Below are 20,914 nucleotides of genomic sequence, written 5' to 3'. Positions count from 1 at the left end.
GTCTTCGTTCAACGGTGTGTGAAGTGCATGTGAATTATATGTGTCTGAGCACTGCTTCTCTTTCCAGTAGCCAATGCTAATGACTCATGAAACAAAAAAAAAGAAAGACTTGTCTAATAATTTACATTTATTAGGTATGGAAACATTGCCACTTGCATACAGTGGTCATAAATATGCATAATTCATTCACTAATCCAAATGAGGCCAAAACGGATTCACTCAAAATTATGATCAATAGCAGTCATGCTCAGCAGCACTTATACGCGAGCTCATAGTGAAAGAAATAATAATAATAATAATAATAATAATAATAATAATAATAATAATAATAAATGACTTGTGATGGTGGATGTCCAGCGAACCACTACAACTCCTGATACGCAATGCTATATTGTATTAGAGTAATGGTTATTTTGACAGCATGCTGTCGCTGGTTGCATTGTCGTTTCTTTCTACCTTTGCTGCTCCTTGAACTCATGCCGCTCCTCTGGAGTCCTAACTATGTGTTGCCTACCCATAGCGGTGCTGCAACAACAATTAAATCAGTTGCTAGGCTTGTTCTTTTATATATGAAAGGCCAGTGACGTCACCTTCCCCCGTTGCAAGTGGCCGTCACCATGGCAGCTTGCACAACAGTAATCTTTACCGGGAAACGTGTGCGGGGAGCGCTACATGCTTCACTTTGTGACCAGGAGGGCTTTATCATCAATTATGTGGTTCGGATGCTTGTTTTGTGCTTGCTCGTTATTGAAACGAATGCCGTTCTGCATGTTGTATGCGTGATTCCAAAGAATGTATACACACTTCTTGCTTCACTTTGCTGAGTTATCGAAACCTGGCCATGGCAGCCGCATTTCTATAGGGGCAAAATGCGAAAAGACCCGTGTACTTAGATTTAGGTGCATTTAAAGAACCCTAGGGGATCCAAATTTTTCAAGTCCCCCACTACGGCGTGTCTCATAATCAAATTGTGGTTTTGGCATGTAATCCCCCCTTCCCCCCCTCCCCACCCTAACAGAAACTATGCTGAGTTTTTGAATCCTGCTGCACCTCCACCGCGGGTCAGCCGGTATTTCACTACCTCCAGGATTGGCCCACATTTTTGCCCACAGACATGGACACAAGAAAGTCGCAGTTTTGTCCAAAAGGCGTAGCATTGATTGCAATAGCAAATTAGCATACAGCCATACGAAGTAAATATAGTGCTTTTATTGGCTGTATCGCCTAGTAAACATTTGCTTGCTAACTAAATTAACAAGCATGGTGTCAGCGTGCACAGCAAACATGAACATATCATACTCGATGACCGCGAACACTCACTGTCAAAACGCTGGCGTGAGGAAACGCGGCAGCAGCGAGCGCAGTGACATTTGTGCACTCAACGCAAAGTGAGCGCCGAGAACACACAGCACACACACACAGCTGTGAGCCGCCGGTGCACCTAATGCAGATCGCTCTCGAGATACGGCCTTGCAACCGCGCAGCCACTACATGCGCAGTTGCAGTCGGAGTAGAATGCCACCCCCTCCCTCCAGTGCCTCAAGCACCATGGAAGATGGCGTGCTTACTCCCCGCTATTCCTCCCTTACGCACGAGCGAGACTGAGCCGCGATTATCATCTCCCCTTGCACGCTTTCACTCGCACATACAGTGTAGGGCGCTTGGCGACAGCGTTCTCGCCCCTGGACTTTATACGGAACCTCACGGTGATGGCGATATCGATGGCAGAAATAGGCTTGGAGTGTCCACATAATTTCCACCGCAATAAAATGCTGACCAACGAGTGGCTAACAGCTTCACTGTAAAAGCAGAGGCTGCAGTCTTGCTGGAAAGGCAAAGCAGTATTAGTAACAGTTGCACTTGAAGAAATTTTGTGTGACCTCGAAAAATTGTTATTGAAGTGATGCCCTTACATTAGCATTTGCAAGACCTCATAGTAGGAGCCAGTTCAGATTCACATCCTCAGTCTTCCCTTGCACCACCAAAAGACTGATGTCTCTTGGTGGTGTAATCTCCCTTCGTGTCATTGTCTTATACTTTCCTATCATTAAAGGTATTATACATATATATATATATATATATATATATATATATATATATATATATATATATATATATATATATATATATATATATAGGTGGGGTCGGAAAAGTAGGTCAGGCCCCAGCATGCCTCTGAAAAATGAAAACTTTCCACCTACGTACAAATATGTAAATCCTTCGTCAACACCTGAAGTCACGTTGATAGTAGCTGTGCGAAAAAGCATGATTGGAAATTAACTGAGGCTTCACTCACATCACGCATCATCTTGACAGCCTCACGAACCTTGCCCAGCTTTCGAGCACACATGGCCAATCGCCGGCGCACGTAGACAAGCACGTTGCAGTCCCTTCCTGCAAGAAGGCCACATGTGACTTCCTGAATTCACAAACCTGCACCTTGCACTGGCTGCGCAAAGCACGGCGCAAGCAGGAAATGTTCTTGATGATGCAAGCACCTTTAACTGTTTTCTCAAGCTGACTTCTGACACTGTCCTACTTTAGGCAACGCTTTATTCAGTAATTAAAAATTAATAGATAACGAAGGGCCCAAGTGTAGCACCATTGCATGAGTGAATTACATGAGTGAGCTGCAGAGCATTGCTCCAGAGTGCACCATAAGCGAGACATGAGGCAAGCACGATGATAGACTCTGCACAAGAAAAATAGCTCAAGAGAACATTCGTGCTATCATAAATAAGAGCCCTGTACTCCTCTCATACAAGCATGTTCAGTGTTGTTGAAGAGGGCTCATTGTGAGACTCTATTTCTTGTCACACTGCAACATTTATCAGCCCTGTTCACTACAGACGATAACTACACAATGATTCTACCCAGAAGAAGCCAGTACTGACAATTCTCAGTTTTCATCGCGTGCTTCTTTTCTTCAAATATGCTGTTTTTTAGAATCTATAGTGCGGAAGCTCAGAAGAAGAGGAAGGCCTAGCTTGGAAGCTCTCTTTCCAAATCCACTTAATAAAAATGTAGAAAAGTCTCATTAGTCAACAACATTACTGAGGTTAGTATAATCTTGCATTTGGAAGAAAAGGGTGAATTCTAGAACAGTTTTCTTTCGCGGCCTTCATACACTTTTATGGAACTATACAAGAATTGGAAAACAAATCTGGGTTGGAAACTTAGCATGCTGCAAGTTTCTCTAAAACAGATATGTGAATTCTGTAAACTGAATGTGTTTGAACATATAATACAGAAAAATTCATTAGAAAATGCTGTGCTCTTTGACCAGTGTTTCCTTACAAAGGTAATGTAACCAAAGTAACAGTAGCATATAAATCGTAAATCAGCATGTTGATTTTGTTTGTAGTAAATAGTCATCAGGTGCAGTTTTCAAAAATGTGGTGTCCATCAGTCTGTATGTGCATGCGAGAGAGAGTTATAAATTTTATTCAATAATTTTAAATTTTCTGATTTCTGTTTACTTTGTAAAAACTTGGAAGTTCTAAATAAATAAAAAAATTTTGCTCAACAGTCAATAGAATATGGCTTTTGTTTTCATATAAATTTTGACTCAGTTCTGCATTTCACATCAGAAAATGTCATTCAATATGGTTAGACAGCAATCTAATAGGCGTTCTTGTGTTCCACATGTATAAAGTAAAACCTCACTATAAGGAAGTTGAAGGGAAGAGCCAAATTTACTTTGTTAAATCTATTACTTCATTATAATGGCTGTCAGCCTTTGTGGTTGACATTGCCTGCACACGGGGGAAGAAGCTGTTGGTAATCATCACAGGGTGAGCCGATGTGTCCTCCTATGCAGCAGTTCATGTTAATCCATTTTTGCTGTTGTTTAAACAGCATAACAGGTCTTACAGTGCTTGCGAGTGTGCTGGGCAAGCACTGCAGGCCCCCTGATTTTGTGCAGCACCCATTACTGTACATGAACAGAAAACCATTTCTTTATGCTGGTGTCCCGTGCAGGGCACTCCACAAAATGAGATTTGCATTGCTGCACCGGTTAGTTTATAAAAAAGCTCATAAGTTGAGTGATGGCCGAGAACATGAGCAGAGGTCATATTTCGTGATGATTCATTTCATTTTCTATTCTCATTATTTGTTGTGCAGAATTCTATATCCCAGTGATAACAGCAGTTTGTCTGAGCTGATGACAAGGACAAGCAAAATAGACAATGAAATGGTTCATTATGTGGATAATTATGGATCAGTATGCGAAAAATTCCTTGAGTGCCTGTGTGCAGGAGTTTAGTGCTGCCATGGTTAGATGGTGCAGCATGTACAGAAACACTTTCGTCCACGTACCATAGGCCATGTGATCTGCTGCTCAAATTTAATTACGGCACAGTACAAGACTTTTGACCAAGACGTAGCACACAGAGTGAGCAAGTGCACAGAGTGCGGGAGGTGACACCAGCAGCGAAGTACACGCTCGACTGCCGACTTAGCAGCACAGCCAGCTAGGCATGCTGCCAGATAGTGGACAGCTTGCAGCAGTTCTGAACTTCACACGAGTTACTGTTGGCAACATTGTGCAAGGCCAGATTTCGGCACAACTGCCATGAAATCTTCAGTAAATTTTCATGCTGAACTAAATATGGTTTGGTATATCTATTTAAACAAAATTTGTGCTTCATTATAATGAGGTTTTGGATGCATGATGCATGTTTCTATGAAAATTTCAATGGTTATTATGATTACATTGCTTTACATTGATCAATTCATTCTAACCTATTTCATACATACAATTACTCACCTGTATGGGGGTGTCCTGGGTTAAACATTCTTAACAAAATATTTGAGCAAAATGAGCAGGTACATAAAGAGCAAATTTGTTGTTTTCAATAAGCATTAAACCACAATATGACCCTGGATGGAAACTCCAACATATTTGCGTGACAATGGCAACCACATATCATGCACTTAGCACACCATTCAGCATGAATGCATAATGTCAGTGTTGCATTGGGCAGTACTCACTGTGAATGGCTTCGTGAAGGGTTCCCTGGTGCTGCAATGGCTGGCTTTTGCGATGGTTCACCTCAGCATACTTGAGAGCTTGCCGAAAAAGTCTGTCGGCCTGATGGGTAAACATGGAATAGACAGGGCGGGTGCTGAATGTCAAGTGGTTCACCCAAACCCTTTGACAAGCTTGTGGGAAGCGACAACACTCTGGGACACCATCCTCCCCTCATTTTCTCTGCAAGCTCAGTGGCCCCAGTGCAGTGGCCCCCTCAGCTGGCCTGCACTCACATAGGTGTCATAAAATTTGCTGTGCCTACCTTTTTTTTTTTTTGGATGCCATTTCTTTGCAAAGTGCTCATCGCACTGGTAGGATGCACATTCATTTTCCAAGATTTGTTCGCCTGCAGAATACCTGACCGCAGTGCATCTCAGTGTAGCGGAAGGCCTAAAAAGCAATTTGCACTATTTTAAATTCCCCAAGGAAATTGTATCATTGCCTGTCATAAACTGCAGCTGCAAAGTATTGAAAGGAAAGACTTCACCCCAACAAAATGTGCCATTTGTTGCAAGGCAAGTATTGTGCCTTTAATACTTCTAGGCAAAGTTTAATTGACAATTTTTCTGAATCTGGTCAGTCAGACTGTTAAGTTGATCATAATTCACTAGGCACATCCACAACTCAACCTTCTTTATTTTTCAATGCTTACTGAGTTGTTGCCATTGACTTTGTGTGTGATTTATAAATGCCTACTGTACAACAGAAAAATTTATTCGCTTGGTATAGTGACAGTTCTCCATTAGCATGGTAGTAAGCAACAAAGGAGCTATTTTTTGATGCAATGTGTGTATGACAATTTACTTTTTCTGCAGATATGTCATGATGCATGATTGCTAAGTTTTTGCGCAAAAATAAAAATGTTTACTCAAACTCGTTTGTCACCCTTCCTAACAGTACAGTAACCTTTCGTGTCTCTTGTTCACTGTGCACAGTAAACTACAGGCATATTTATTACAACAAAAATTTTTTAATCTCTTACAATGCTGCTGATGCATTGTTGGAAGCTGCATTTATCTGATTAGATTTTGTTCCTCAACTGAGCAACATTGACTTTCTATCAAGAACTGCTGCAACCAACTTAATTCATGAGAGAATAATTTTTTTTCTGAATGGCCTGGCCATTGCAAACAGTAAAAACTTGCTGTATCAACTACTTTTCTTTTTTCTTTAGTTAGTGCACATTCGTAGGGGCACTGCCATCTGGAGAACTTCAGTACCTGCAAATTTAGAACAGCAAAAATTACAGTACTTGGAACAAAATAATAATGTTTTACTGTGGTATTAAAATATGGCTCTGAAAATATTCGTATGTGTATTAGAAACTTATGCACATGTGTATAAGAAAATGACCCTTAAATTATTCCAACAATGCTAGAGGTGCCCCACCCTTGGAAGTCTGTGTCATTCCAATATGGAAGAGACAGTCAACATCCACTGAAAGTTACATCGGCATGAATCTGTGCAAGGCCTGTGCGAGAGTGAAATCTGAGGAGAACCGGGAAGGCAAGCACGGAGCAGGAGAGTGCACTACTCTTTAAGCTCAAGGGGCGTTTATCCGAGCACAACGCCTGACCTGAAGGAAATGCTTATTTCTCCTTGGAATGTGCAAAATACACTTGGATAAAGATATTCAATGTGAAGAAAGACATTTCAGCAATAGGTGGGAAACACCAGGCAGAAAATAAGAAGCCAACTTCACCCCAAGCCATTTATGGCTTCATGTGAAACTTGTACTATCATTTCTCATCAGGTGTGAAACAGAAATGTACATTGCATTTCCTCTGAATTACCTGTGTAATACCACTACTGTCGAAGATCTTGCATCGTTACCCCTCCTCTGTTATTGCCAAAAGGTCCAGAGCGTAAAACAAATTAAATGAAATCGTTTTTTTGCCTCTGACTGCTTTCAAAGAAAACATGTCACCCCCCAAACTTCTTCAGACTCAACATCTGTTCCTGGTTTAATAGAACAAATGATGCATGCTGCCTATAATTCAGTGTTGGCCCAAGCTATTTAGCCAGAAACTCCATACTCAAAATCAAACTCGCCAAGAAAGGCATCTGTGGTCACTCATAAGATCAATACTGGGGATGCCAGCTCAATCAGACGACGTCCTTGTCACGGGTCCTATGCCGAGCGAGAAGTGATACAGCGTGAGGTCAACAAGGTGCTCACCAAAGACGTCATTGAACCTCCATGCAGTCCATGGGCATCACCGGTCGTCCTAGTCAAGAGTAAAGATGGCAGCTGGTGCTTCTGCGTAGACTACCGCCACTTGAACAAAGTAACGCGGAAGGACGTCTACCCTCTGCTGTTGATCGAAGACGCTCTCGACTGCCTAAACGGCTCTGCCTACTTCTCTTCTATTGACCTGAGGTCAGGATACTGGCAGATATCCGTAAATGACCAAGACCGTGAAAAGACCGTATTTCTTACACCCGATGGGCTTTACCAGTTTAAGGTAATGCCCTTTGGACTGTGTAACTCCCCAGCCACATTTGAAAGGATGATGGACTCCTTCCTTCGTGGATACAAATGGTCAACATGCCTCTGTTACCTTGACAATGTCATCATCTTCTCGCCGACATCTGAAAGCCACCTTAGCCGCTTGTCTGCAGTTCTTGAAGTTTTCTGGCAAGCAGGCCTTCAGCTCAACTCTGCCAAATGCCATTTTGGCCGCCGCGAAATCACTATGCTTGGCCACCTTGTGAGGGCTGAAGGCATGCAACCTGACCCAGAAAAATTCGCATTGTCAAAGACTTCCCTATGCCATGTTCCACTAAAGACGTACGGAGCTTTGTCGGCTTGTGGTCCTATATTCGAACTTCGCCAACATTGCCCTTCTACTCGCACAACTCTTAAAGACGTAAACTTCATTTTCTTGGGGCCCTGCACAGGCCACTGCATTTCACACGCTCACGAGTTTACTTACGTCACCACCAATCTTAGCCCATATTGACCCGTCAGCCCCCACTGAACTTCTCATTAACGCCAGTGGACATGGCACAGGTGCTGTTCTCGCCCAGCAGCAACAAGGACGAGACCGCGTCATTGCCTACGCCAGTTGCCTTCTTTCCTCTTCAGAGTGCACATTTTTGATCACCGAGCATGAGTGCCTCGCACTAGTTTGGGCTGTTGGCAAGTTTCGACCATACTTGTTCGGCTGCACCTTTTCGGTCATCACATACCACCATGCGCTTTGCTGGTTGTCTTCCCTCAAAGATCCTACTGGACGACTTGGTCGCTGGGCACTGAAACTGCAAGAATACAGCTTTGACATCACTCACAAGTCTGGCAGACTGCACCAGGATGCGGACTGCCTATCGCATCATCCAGTGGATCCTCCCGACTCGTCAGCGCACGATTCTGACACCTGTGTCTTCGCGATACCCGATTTAACTGACGTACGCAGCGAACAGCTCTGCGGTGCCAATTTGCGGTCAATTATCCACTGTCTACGTTCTCATCACTCTACCCCATCCCTACAATTATTCATGCTTTGTGATGTAATCTTATACAGACACAACCCCAGCTCCTATGACCCATAGCTTCTCCTGGTTGTTCCAGAAACACCCCGTTCCACTGTTCTCGAACAGCTTCATGACACCTAACTGCATGACACCCTAACCTAACACCCTAACAACTCGCACGTACGACTGCATTCACCGATGGTTCTTCTGGCCAGGCCTCTACTGCTCTGTGCGCCAGTATGTTGCTGCTTATGAGTCCTGCCAGCACCACAAGCATCCATCCTTGTCGCCAGCCGGCCCTCTTCAGCCCATAGACATTCCCGGTGTCCTGTTCTACCGCATCAGCCTTGATCTCATCGGGCCATACCCAACATATCTGACTGGGGACAAGTGGATCGCGACATGATATGCTATCATGCGGGCACTGCCGACAAGCTATGCCACTGACATTGCGGAATTTCTCCTTTACGACGTCATTCTTCACCACTGCGCTCCTCGACAGCTGCTGACCGACCGTGGTCGCTCATTTCTATCGCAAGTCGACGACGACATTCTTTGTTCGTGTTCCATACGTCACAATCTAACTACTGCCTGCCATCCGCAAACCAATGGGCTTACTAAGCGCCTCAACCACACGCTGACCACAATGCTCTCCATGTACGTTTCCTCAGACCACCGTGACTGGGACAACACCTTGCCTTATGTGACATTTGCCTACAACTTGTCATGCCATGACACTGCTGGCTTCTCCCTCTTTTATTTCTTGTTTGGCCGCCATCCCACATTGCCCTTCGACACTCTTTTACCATCACCTGTGCACCCTGTCACAAACTAGGCCCGTGATGCAGCTTCTCGGGCTGTAACGGCTCACCAGAATGCAAGGGATTGTCTTTATGCCTTCGAGCTGTCCCAGAAGGCCCGCTATGATCGCCATCACAGAGTCGTTAATTACTCTCTGAGCTCTCTGGTCCTCCTTTGGATGCCTTGCCTTGTCGTCAAAGCTTCTTTTCCGCTACTCCGGGCCTTACAAGGTCCTACGCCGGATCACTGCCGTCATGTACGAGATCGCTCCATTGGACAATAGATCATCTGCCGCGTCTGCCACTGATATCGTACACATCTCCCGACTTAAACCTTATGTTGCCGGACACGATGCTGCTACTTAAGCGCCGCGACGGCGCTCTCGCCGGCGGGGGTTCTATGTTATGTGCTAATCCCACGCACTGAAGCACGCATTTTGCCGAGCATGGAAGAATGTGCCAGAAAGATGGCGAAGACGACAATCAAAGTAGCGCTCGTGTTGTTCTTCTGCCATCTAGCCTGCAGCTGTCTCTCTCTGTATATACTTTATAAATACAATTTCCTATCCCTTTTGGCTACTCTCATCCCCCTGGCAATATTGTTTTGGTTGCTACGCAATGCTTGTCCATAAAGGGTTAATTGCATAAAGCTCCCTCACTGCTACCAATATCTTAGCACAGACACACAAGGATTAAGCAAAAAATGTGTGCCCTCGGCTGTGCACTTGTGTACGATATGTTATGTACAACAACCAAACAGCTATGCTCATCAGCACCCGTAGAGTTTTCAGCAACACTACCAAGAAGAAAATCGGTTTCCATTGTCTAATAGACATAATGGGAATGTCAGGGTATGGATGGTTTGGCACAAAATGTAGCTGCAAAAATAAAGTTTTTTTCCAGTGGTTCTCCCGTAATGTACCGCAACAAGCAAGTGAAGAAAACAGAAATATACGACTGCAGAACTTTGTCTTTCTTCTGGTTTCTTCAACCTGCTAGTGCTGTTTTGCACTTGATGTAACTCTACGCCCCAGCGCAAGTGCTTATTCTTTTGACAAAAAACATTCTTTATAATAATACAGAAAATAGCAACAATTTTACACTCACTTATGGTTAAAAGGTAATCATTGTGACACACAAAACACTGTTTATCAGACATGTCATCTTCAAGGTGTTTTCGCTCTCAAAGAAGATGCCAATCTGAAGCCCTTGCTTTCCGGCATTCCCACACATATGGCTTCACCACAGACCATCTTATGTATACGTAATTGTAAGGATATACTTAGCACCTACAAGACTGCCTACTATGCCATGCTGGACTTGGATGTTGATGCTAGTGTGTTTCCCTATAAGGGTGCCCTCGCAGTGTCTACAGAACCTATAGAACCTAGACAGACTTTAGTCTAAAACAATATAAGGAAATGTGGGACTTATTTGTACACCGCGGTAGCCTGCATTGGCAAAAAAGGAAACACAAGCACACCAACAAGGGCACAAATCTAGCAGCGCACTGAAAGTATGGGGTTTTACGTGCCAAAACCACTTTCTGATTATGAGGCACGCCGTAGTGGAGGACTCCAGAAATTTCGAGCACCCGGGGTTCTTTAACGTGCATCTAAATCCAAGTACACAGGTGTTTTCACATTTCGCCCCCATCGAAACGCGGCCGCCGTGGCCGGGATTCAATCCCGCGACCTCGTGCTATCTAGCAGCGCACTGCCTAGGTCACACGACATATCTTGTTGCCCCCACGTGATGTCTCTCCACATGCTGTGACACAAACACAGCATTTAGCTGTGCTTACGCTAAATCAGTGGTAATACTACAGCGACTGCATGAACATTTCGGGCATCAAAAATGGTGCAAAATATTCCTTAGGCACTTTATTTCATGCTCTTCGTACAAGATTATCACTAGGAACATTTAAGCCAATGGAAATCACTTTAGGATGACAGGCTACACGTGTTCACTGGTGAATAACATTTATCGGCCTAAACTGCTTTTGCTACCAACTGGCAGCACCACTAGAGCATTACAACCTTTAACATTAACAAAAAAATGAAACAGGAAATATCTGCACGAACACTGCACTCTTTACTATGAGGCTGTGGCATGCAAAAGTTGATGAATTCAGCATCCCCATACAATACCGCATGGTATAGCGACAGCAGTGAAACGTAACCACGCTACAACAGGATCGGGAGCCATATAGAAGCAAAGAAAACTCGGAGTTCAAGAACTACATCTGCAGTGCATTGAGCCAATTTTCACCATGGGTTAGCTATTCCTGTGTAGGATTCCCCTGCAGTAAGTTTGTATACGGTGTCTATGGTGACAGTAGTTTGCACACGGCAGCCAAGGAATCCATGAGCCTCAAAGAAAGTGATCACTAGAGACGGCCACTGCCGTGACAACAAACAGTACAGCACGGCACATACCTCTAACACACTTGGTGCCTCTTCTTCAGCCAACAAGATGTAGGCTGTCACACACCTGCATATGAATAAACTCATTTCCACTATGAACACATGTGCATGCTGAATGAATTAATGAATTCTGGGGTTTTACGTGCCAAAACCACAATTTGATTACAGGACATGCCATACTGGGGGACTCCGGATTAATTTTGACCACCAGGGGATATTTAATGTGGCCCCGATTTGCGGGACACAAGCGTTTTTTCACCCCCATCGAAATGTGGCTGCTGCGCATGCGCATGCTGAAGCAAATATTTAAGGATCAACCAAATGGACGACAAGTGTTTTTTGTGCACAAACTTACTGTAATGCTAGCTGCTACATGCACAAGTGGTTTATGTGATTATATGCTTTATTCCTCAAGGTTGCAGAGCCCAAAACGTAGAATGCTTTCCAGTAGAATAGTATAGTCCCTCAGAGGGATGCACATATTTCTCAGCTAATGCTAAGGACAAAAATTCTAGAGCAATATCAGTTGCCAGGTAGGCCCAGTTTCTTTTTACCAATCCCAGAAGAGAATCTTCCATACGAAGCAGACAGACAAAGGAAATGCACGTAGCAGTACTGACTCCGGATTCTTCTCAAGTGCTGTATGAGCATGTTGGATGCGTGTCTTGGGGTCTCTCTCTCGCCAGGCCATTTGCATCACTGTGGGATGGAAGTTTGAAACATTATTGATCAATATGTTGAACGTAAACAAAGATACTCACAGTTCTTGTGCACATTTGTTATTTACTGCTGCTGCAGGACCTGATAACAATTATGTTAGCAGGAAGGCGCACTGCAAGCACTGAGCATTGAGAAACACACAGAGAACTGCAAAGCACCCCATACAATATGAAAGCCAAGTAAATTTTTTTCCACCTCACACTCATTTTTTAAACTGAAAGGCACAAGTACACACTGAAAAAGCCCATGAGTGAATTCTGAAGAGTGTGGCAGAATGCATAGACTTGTACAAGTCATCATTCTTTCCGGGCAAAGCAGTAGATAGTTTAAAGGGCTTCCTTGGGTGCTGGCATTTTACATGCATTTATTAATTATTTATTTTCAATACGCTCAATCGCCAAGGCAATGCAGAGAGGAGTGGGTGACAATATTATACAGTATCATACAATATTATACAGTATTAGTGACAAATTGTAAATGTGAAATGAAATATAACAGGATGACACAAATAAATCAAAAATAACTGAACTGAACCTAAATAAACACAGCATGTTATACAATATTAGTGACAAAATATAAACATAAAAGAAATATTGGAAAGGAATAAAAAAAGAAAAAAAACTTGAGTAAAAGCAAAAGAAACTTCAGGCATCGTGGCATATGCAAAATGAAAAAGAAAGGGGTGAGGAGGAGAGACATACGAGGTTAATTGATTAAGTAGGGTTATCACAATGTAGGTGCACAGATAAAGAATGGCGAAAAGAGAATGATCAGGAATCGAAACAATGTCATCAGGTACGTGGTTCCAATCGTTAGATGTGTGCGGTATGAAGAAAAAGTAAAATGTGTTTGTGTTGCTAAAAATGCCTTTACGTTTATGGTGAATCCGTGACGAGCGATAAGTGGGTGGCGTGATAAGCTCGGTATGTAGTGATGTATGACGGAAGACCTTATGAAAGAGGCAAAGGCGGGAATACTTATGATGGAGTAAAAGAAATGGCAATGATAGAGCGTGTTTTATTGTTGTTATATATTTGATGTACAATAGTAAATAGAAAGAATGAAACGCAGTGTTAATCTGGATTAATTCTAGATAACTAATTAAATTTGTGTGATGAGGGTTCCAGACTGCAGCGGAGAATTTTAACTTTGGGCGTACAGGAGCTTTGTATAGAAGCATTTTGAGGGGAGGTGGGGCTTTATTGAAGTTATGTCATAAGTATCCTGATGTATGGTTAGCACTGTTACTGCTCATATTAATATGAGTATTCCATGTTAGATTGTAGGTAATAGTAACCCCCAAGTACCGGTATGATGAGTTCAATGTCACCTAGTTTGTACGTTGAGGAGCTATCATACTGCCAAGAAACAGTCAATAGTTTGTGCTTGTTAGGACTTAAATTCATGATCCAATTATCACTTGCACCAACTTGTAATGTTATTCAAGTCTGTCTGCAAGATATCTTTATCATCATCGTTAAGTATTTCTCTGTGAAGTACACAGTCATCGGCATACAAATGCACAGAAGAAACACAGTTAGGTTTAGTTTAATATACATTAAAAACAAAAGTGGGCCTAACACTGAACACTGTGGTACTCCCGATGTTAGGTTTATTTCAGGTGAGTTATGACCGTTAATTGGGAGGTAGTTTATTAGAGAATATATGAACCAAGACAGTATGTTAGAGTTGAGGTTGAGTGAGGAGAGTTTAAACATAAGTAAGGCCTGATTAACTTTTTCAAAGGCATTTGCGAGGCCTAAAAAAGAAAGAAAGCAGTTGATTTTAGAGTGTTTGTCAAGTACAGTATGCAGATGATGAGTGAAGTGGTTTTTACAGGAAAATGTATGCCTAAAACCATGTTGGCTCGATGTGAAAAATGAATTAGATTTTAAATATTCAGCTATATGCGAGTGCAATATATGTTTCATAAGTTTACATGGAATGTTTCTTAATGAAATGGGCCGGTATGTGAGAGCAGGGTGTTTATTACCAGACTTATGTATTGGAACTACCTTACTGATTTTCCAACTCAGCAGCAAGAGATTGTTGAAAGATCATGTACAAAAAGAGAGAAGAATATGTGCATGGCTTGGCTACATACATCTTTTGACTACATAATGGTGGTAGGCTGGGCACAGTCCAAAATGGTTAATTCTTTTTCTTAGCTGTGCTTAAACTGTGAACATAAGCTGACGGCAAGTTTCCTTTGGGAAAGTTTAAGCTGTTTCTGGTGTTTTGTATGCACCATGACTCCAACAACAGTAATTTTTGTTGGTTGTTAGATTTTAGTTAGGTTAATTTCAAAGGTAATCTTATGGTCTGCATCTTCCAAGTGTTCAGCTATGGGGTTTCGCTGTCTGGAGAATGTTCTGACATAATTTTTGTGTTGCTTTATTCTTTCTGTCAAGTTTTTCATTTAACCAATGTACGCTGCTTAAGAATTGGAACATTTGATTTTGTAGATGAATCCTTAAGCTCTCTCTCTCTATGAACGGTCCTTGGGTTTCTGTAGGAATTAATTTCTGAGGTGGGATGGCTCTCGAGAGCCATATTGTTTATGCATTATCTCTCGTGTAAATATTGTAAACACATCTTTATATGTGACTTGTGCAACGTAACAAATTAGTGGAGGTGCTAGCTTCCCACGAGAAACAACAAAAGAGCTCTGCAGTGGTCGTCACCTAGGACTGGACAACATGATGGATGGAACAGGACCCAACATGGCACGGTCCACATCAACGCCTACAACCCTGACGGTTGTGCTGGCTCAGCCGTCAGCTGCGGGATCCAGGAACATTCTGCGGCACCGATCACCACAAGGTGGAAGACTGTGTCGCCATGTATGAGCGTATAAGTGCCCGCAACAAATGGGATCTGACGATTATTTTGGCTAACTTGGTCTTCTACCTACAAGGCACGGCAAAGATGTGGTATGACAACCTTGAGGAAGAGCTTCACAACTGGGACATGTGCAAACAGAAGCTGAGGGACTTGTTCGGCCATCCCGCCGGGCGGAAGAGCACCGCTAAAAAAGAACTAGCGACCCACACCCAGACGTCCACAGAATCATGCATCTCTTACATCCAGGATGTGCTGGGTCTGTGCCATAAGGCCGACAGCGATACGGCTGAGTCAGACAAGGTTGGGCATGTACTGAAGGGGATCGCTGACTATGCTTTTAACCTGCTCATGTGCAAAAACTGTGAAACAGTACAGAACATCATAAAAGAGTGTTAATGCTTTGAGCAGGCCAAGAACCGCCACATTGCAACACCGTTTGCACATCTGCTGAACTCATCTGTAACGTCCTCTTGTGACGACAGGCTAGGAGTGCACTAGCCATCATCATCAGATGACCTGATGTGGATAGTGTGGCGAGAACTTGAAGACATGGCACCTGTAGCCCTCTTTTCCTGTCCCAGTGAGCCAAACAACTTGCCTACAGCACCATTTATGCAGGTAATAGTATGCGAAGAACTGACTAATCTTGGAGTTCATTCTGTATGTGCCGTTGCCGCTTCACAGCTGTCACAGCATTGCCGCTCCACTGACTGGTCCGTGGTATCCTGCACATTACCGAAATCCAGCTGACTGCAGATGATCTGCCAATCTGTTTTGCCTGCCAGTGTATCAGACACGTTGCTTGCCATTGCAACAACCGTACTGTCTCCTCCCCTCTGCGACCGCCATTCACCAGCTATTATCGCCCCAAACAAAACAAGCGTCGTTACCAGCCTCCATTGGCATCGCAAAAGCCAAACAATGACACTCGTGCTCCTTGGAACAGTCCCTCGTCATCATTCTGACATCACCAGTCCAGTTCACCACCAGCTCGTTGACCATGCTCCCTATTGCCGCAGGCTTGTTGCCCACCATCCCCGATGCAGCTCCCTGAGGTGACGCTGCATTGACGACTCGAGCGCAAAACCCTCCGATTACTTTTCTGACCAAATAGAACTTGATGGACGTTTTAGTCAATGGCATCAGTGTCCCAGCACTCATTGACACTGGCATGCCCGTATCCGTGATGAGTACCCAATTGCGCTGATGACTGAACAAAGTTCTCACACCCGCTGCATCACACACAATCCATGTCGCCGACATAAGAACGCCTACCGTATGTGCACTGCTTGCATTGGCATTGTAGGGGGCCTAACAACTGTTTTTTTTGCCATTTTGGAACAATGCCCTTACGACGTTATACTTGGCTTAGACCTTTTATCATCCCATTAAGCCCTCTTTGATTGCGCGTCTAGTGCCATTCAGCTTGAACTGCCCCACGGCTGCTATAGTCCACCAGTCATACAACCACGGTTATGCTCTCCCGAAGACATCCACCTATCACCTCAAGCACTCTACTGTCGCTAATGTTACTCTACTGTCGTTCCCATCTGTTCTAGACGGCGTCTATGTGCTATGTCCCTCCGGTGACATGCTGCTTGAAAGAAATTTGGCTGTTCCCCATACCATGCTCTCTGTAACAGGCAATCAGACTTCGCTCTCTCTCCTTAATTTTAACTGCTCGACTCAAATTCTTCCCAGAGGCATGTTTTTGGGCGACATCTCGCCCGTGAACGATTGCGAGATATCGGCTCTTGATGCTGAAGTTCTGTCACCCTCTACAGAACCTCCGATTCACCGACTCTCAAAGACGAACTTAGCAAGATGAATGCACCTGATCTTCTTTCGACACAAGCTGCTTACCTCCACCGCCTCTTGGAAACTTACAGCAACATTTCTGACCTTGGCAGCCACCCTTTAGCCCAGACATCGGTGGTCATCCATTGTATTCACACTGGAGACGTCAATCCGATACGCCGCCGACCATAGCGTGTTTCACATGCTGAACGACAAGTAATAGCCTGCCACGAGAAGTCGATAAGATGTTGACTAAAGGAATTATTGGACCATCTTGCAGTCCATGGGCGTCCCCTGTTGCCCTTGTCAAGAAGGACAGCAGTTGGCGCTTTTGTGTGGATTACAGACACCTCAACAAAATCACACGCAAGGATGTCTATCCCTTGCCATGTATTGATGACGCCTTGGACTGCTTGCACGGAGCCAAGCACTTTTCATTGATAGACCTCTGTTCAAGCTATTGGCAAATCTTGGTAGGTGACATGGACGATGAGAAAACTGGCTTCATAACACCCCAGCACCCTTCGAAAGAATGATGGACTTCTTACTTTGTGGCTATAAATGGTTCACATGTCTGTGCTATCTGGACGATGTCACAGTCTTTTCAATAACTTTTACAAGTCATCTAAAGCGTCTATTGGCTATTCTTGCTGTGTCACAATGCGCCGGCCTATAATTGAACTCGTCCAAGTGCAGCTTTGGACGTCGTCAAATTACCGTTCTTGGCCATCTTGTCAGTGCCGCTGGGGTTCACCCCGACCACGTTGGACGTCGTCAAATTATCACTCTTGGCCACCTTGCCAGTGCCGCTGGTGTTCAAGCCACGTCATCAAATTACCGTTCTAGACCATCTTGTCAGTGCCGCTGGGGTTCACCCCGATCACGTTGGACATCATCAAATTACCGTTCTTGGCCACCTTGTCAGTGCCGCTGGTGTTCAAACCAACCCTGACAAGATTATCGCTGTCTAGAACTGTCCTGTTCCGTCTTCCAGCGCAGATGTAAGAAGCTTTGTTGGGATGTGCTCGCATTTCCATCGTTTTATCAAGAATTTCGCCAAAACCGCTTGCCTGCTCACCGACTTACTTAAGAAGGACATTCCTTTTACATGAGGCCTTGCTCAAACCAAAGCCTTCTGTGACCTCAGACGTTTGCTCACAGCTCTCCCATTGCTGGCGCATTATGATCCATCTGCCACCACTGCACTTCACACAGATGCCAGTGGCCATGGAATTGGGGCTGTACTTGTTCAATACCCGCCGTGGTTGCTCAGTGGCTATGGTGTTGAGCTGCTGAGTACAAGGTCGCGGGATCGTATCCCGGCCACGGCGGCCGCATTTCGATGGGGGTGAAATGCGAAAACACTTGTGTACTTAGATTTAGGTGCACATTAAAGAACCAGAACCTCAGGTGGTCAAAATTTTCGGAGTCCCGCACTACGGCGTGCCTCATAATCAGAAAGTGGTTTGGGCACGTAAAACCCCATAATTTTTTTTTTTACTTTTTCAATGGCAGCGTAACGCAGCGCGTGTAATTGCATACACCAGCCGCCTCCTGTCACCCACCGAGAGGAATTTTTCCCTTTCTATTTCAACAGGAGTGCCTGGCGTAGTTTGGGCAGTTGCCAAATTTTGCCCCTGCTTGTACAGCTGCACATATTCCGTGGTTGCCAATCACCACGCCTTGTGCTGGCTCTCCTCACTTAAAGACCCCACTGGACGATTTGTTAGATGCGTGCTACGACTCCAAGAATGTTCATTTGCTGTTTTATAAAAGTCAGGCCATTTGCACAAGGACGCCGACTGCCTCTCCCATCATCCTGTCAACCACCCTGAATATGATGTGCATGGCAACGACTCTTGCGTCCTGGCCATTTCTGATCTGCACGACATCTGCACTGATCAATGGTGTGATGACTGCTTACGTGTTCTCATTGATTGTCTAAATTCTGGACATTCGGAGCCCACATTGCGCATGTTCGTGCTCCGCGACGACATTCTTTAATGTTGCAGGTTACGCCCTGAAGGATCAGAATTTTTACTTGTACCACGCCATCTCCACACATCAGTTCTTGAGCAGTTGCACGATGCTCCTACTGCAGGCCACCTCGGCGTTTCGCATACTTACTAACGCGTATGGTGCCGCTTCTACTGGCCAGGCCTGTACCATTCTGTGCACCACTACGTTGCAGCCTGTGCGCTTTGTCAGTGCCGCAAAAAACCTGCTGTGCTGCCCACTGGACACCTTCGACCCTTCAATATGCCCTCAGAACCATTCTTTCACGTCGATCTCGATCTGCTCGGCCTTTTTTTGACGTCTAAATCTGGCAATGAGTGGGTCGTTGTCCCGACTGATTACATTATCCGGTATGCGATCATGTAAGCTTTGCGCACAAGCTGTGCAACTGAGGAGGCATATTTCATTTTACATGACGTCATCCTCTATTACGGCGCACTCCAACAGTTCCTCACTGATCGCGGCCGCACCTTCTCGTCCCAAGTAGTTGAAGATCTACTTCGCTCCTGTTCTGCTGAGCACAAGCTTTCCACTGCCTATCACCTGCAGACAAATGGACTGATGGAGTGGCTCAATCGCACGTTGACAGAAATTCTGTCTATGTACGTTTCTGATGACCATAGTGCTTGGAACAGCACATTACTCTTTCTCACCTTCGCCTGTAATTTGTCCCGCCATGAGACTGCTGGCTTTTCGCCCTTTTATGTTCTGTTAGGCCGCCACCCTTCTTTGCCCTTTGGCACACTGCTTCTTTCCTCGACGAGCATTCCCACTGAACATGCTTAAAATGTCTTCGCTTGGGCTCACATGGCATGCCAGATTGCCAGCTCCGGGCTCACTGAGTCTCAGGCTGCCCAGAAGATCCAGTACGACAGCCAACATTGGGATGTTTGATTTCCTCCTGGCTCCGTTGTCCTCCTATGGACACGATGTCACTGCGTTGGCTTGTCTGAAAAGCTGTGGCCGCGCTACACAGAGCCCTTCATGATATCGTGTCAGCTTGGCGATGTGAACTACGAGATCGCTCCACTGGACTCCCCATGGACGTTGTGCATGTGTCCCGGTTGAAGCCTCACTTTGCCACGAGTTCACTTCCCTTATAATTAGCGCCGAGACGGCACCTTTTGGGGGTTATGTTAAGGATCAACCAAGAGTGGCACCAGTTAGGAGATGATTTGACGTGTAGAGGTGCAATCGCTCTCGACAGCCATGTTGTTTATGCATCGTTGTCTCTTGCGTAAATATTGTAAATACACCTTTATATATGACTTCTGCAACGTAACAATATTAACAATGCTTGTTGTGCTTCTGCACTTGCTTGAATGTCTACTGCAGGAAATGCTCTTCTAAGAAGAGCTGTTCCCATCAAGAGAGGTTTGTGGAGATACATCTACACTGTTTAGTTCCGAAGGCAATGAAAACAAATGTGTGTATGCCTTCTGCAAGAAAAATGGCTGGCATATCAAAGGCCAGGAGGAAAAGATTACGAAAGCACGAATCAAGGAGAACCTGGGTAGAGAGCAAAGAGATGGACTAGGTGTTCGGTGTTTGTGTATCACAAGATGTCCCAAACGAATGTGTTGCACAGTATAGCGGTCAATACTCCTGTCTTACTCCATGCTCCACCCTCATGATTTGTATAATTTTCCTGTGATCATGTGCCCAAAGTGTTTTGTATTCCAGTGCATTTAGGTAAAAGAAAATAAATTAAATGCTTTTTTAAATTTTTGCCATATGTGTGCTAAAATGCATTGGTGTGCTGCTGATGTCAGCGTACTGCTGGAAATACATACGCCCTGTGC

At 44.4% G+C, this 20,914-nt stretch overlaps 1 protein-coding gene across 2 annotated transcripts in view; it reads right to left on the bottom strand.

The window, feature by feature from the left end:
• Window positions 1-20,914, bottom strand: part of LOC135904026 (suppressor of tumorigenicity 7 protein homolog) — a 55,867-nt gene that overhangs the window by 22,742 nt on the left and 12,211 nt on the right. For both annotated transcript variants that reach the window (XM_065434588.2, XM_065434586.2), the window contains 4 exons: window positions 12,356-12,434; window positions 11,748-11,802; window positions 4,996-5,095; window positions 2,297-2,394 (listed from right to left, as the gene is read on the bottom strand). In XM_065434588.2, coding sequence (XP_065290660.1) covers window positions 2,297-2,394; window positions 4,996-5,095; window positions 11,748-11,802; window positions 12,356-12,434 — 332 coding nt within the window. The remainder of the gene's footprint in view (window positions 1-2,296; window positions 2,395-4,995; window positions 5,096-11,747; window positions 11,803-12,355; window positions 12,435-20,914) is intronic.

Source organism: Dermacentor albipictus, chromosome 5 (genome assembly GCF_038994185.2).
Source record: "Dermacentor albipictus isolate Rhodes 1998 colony chromosome 5, USDA_Dalb.pri_finalv2, whole genome shotgun sequence".
Taxonomy (NCBI): Eukaryota; Metazoa; Arthropoda; class Arachnida; order Ixodida; family Ixodidae; genus Dermacentor; species Dermacentor albipictus.
Note: the sequence above shows the minus strand (reverse complement) of the source record. Positions and strands in the feature narration are given on the sequence as shown.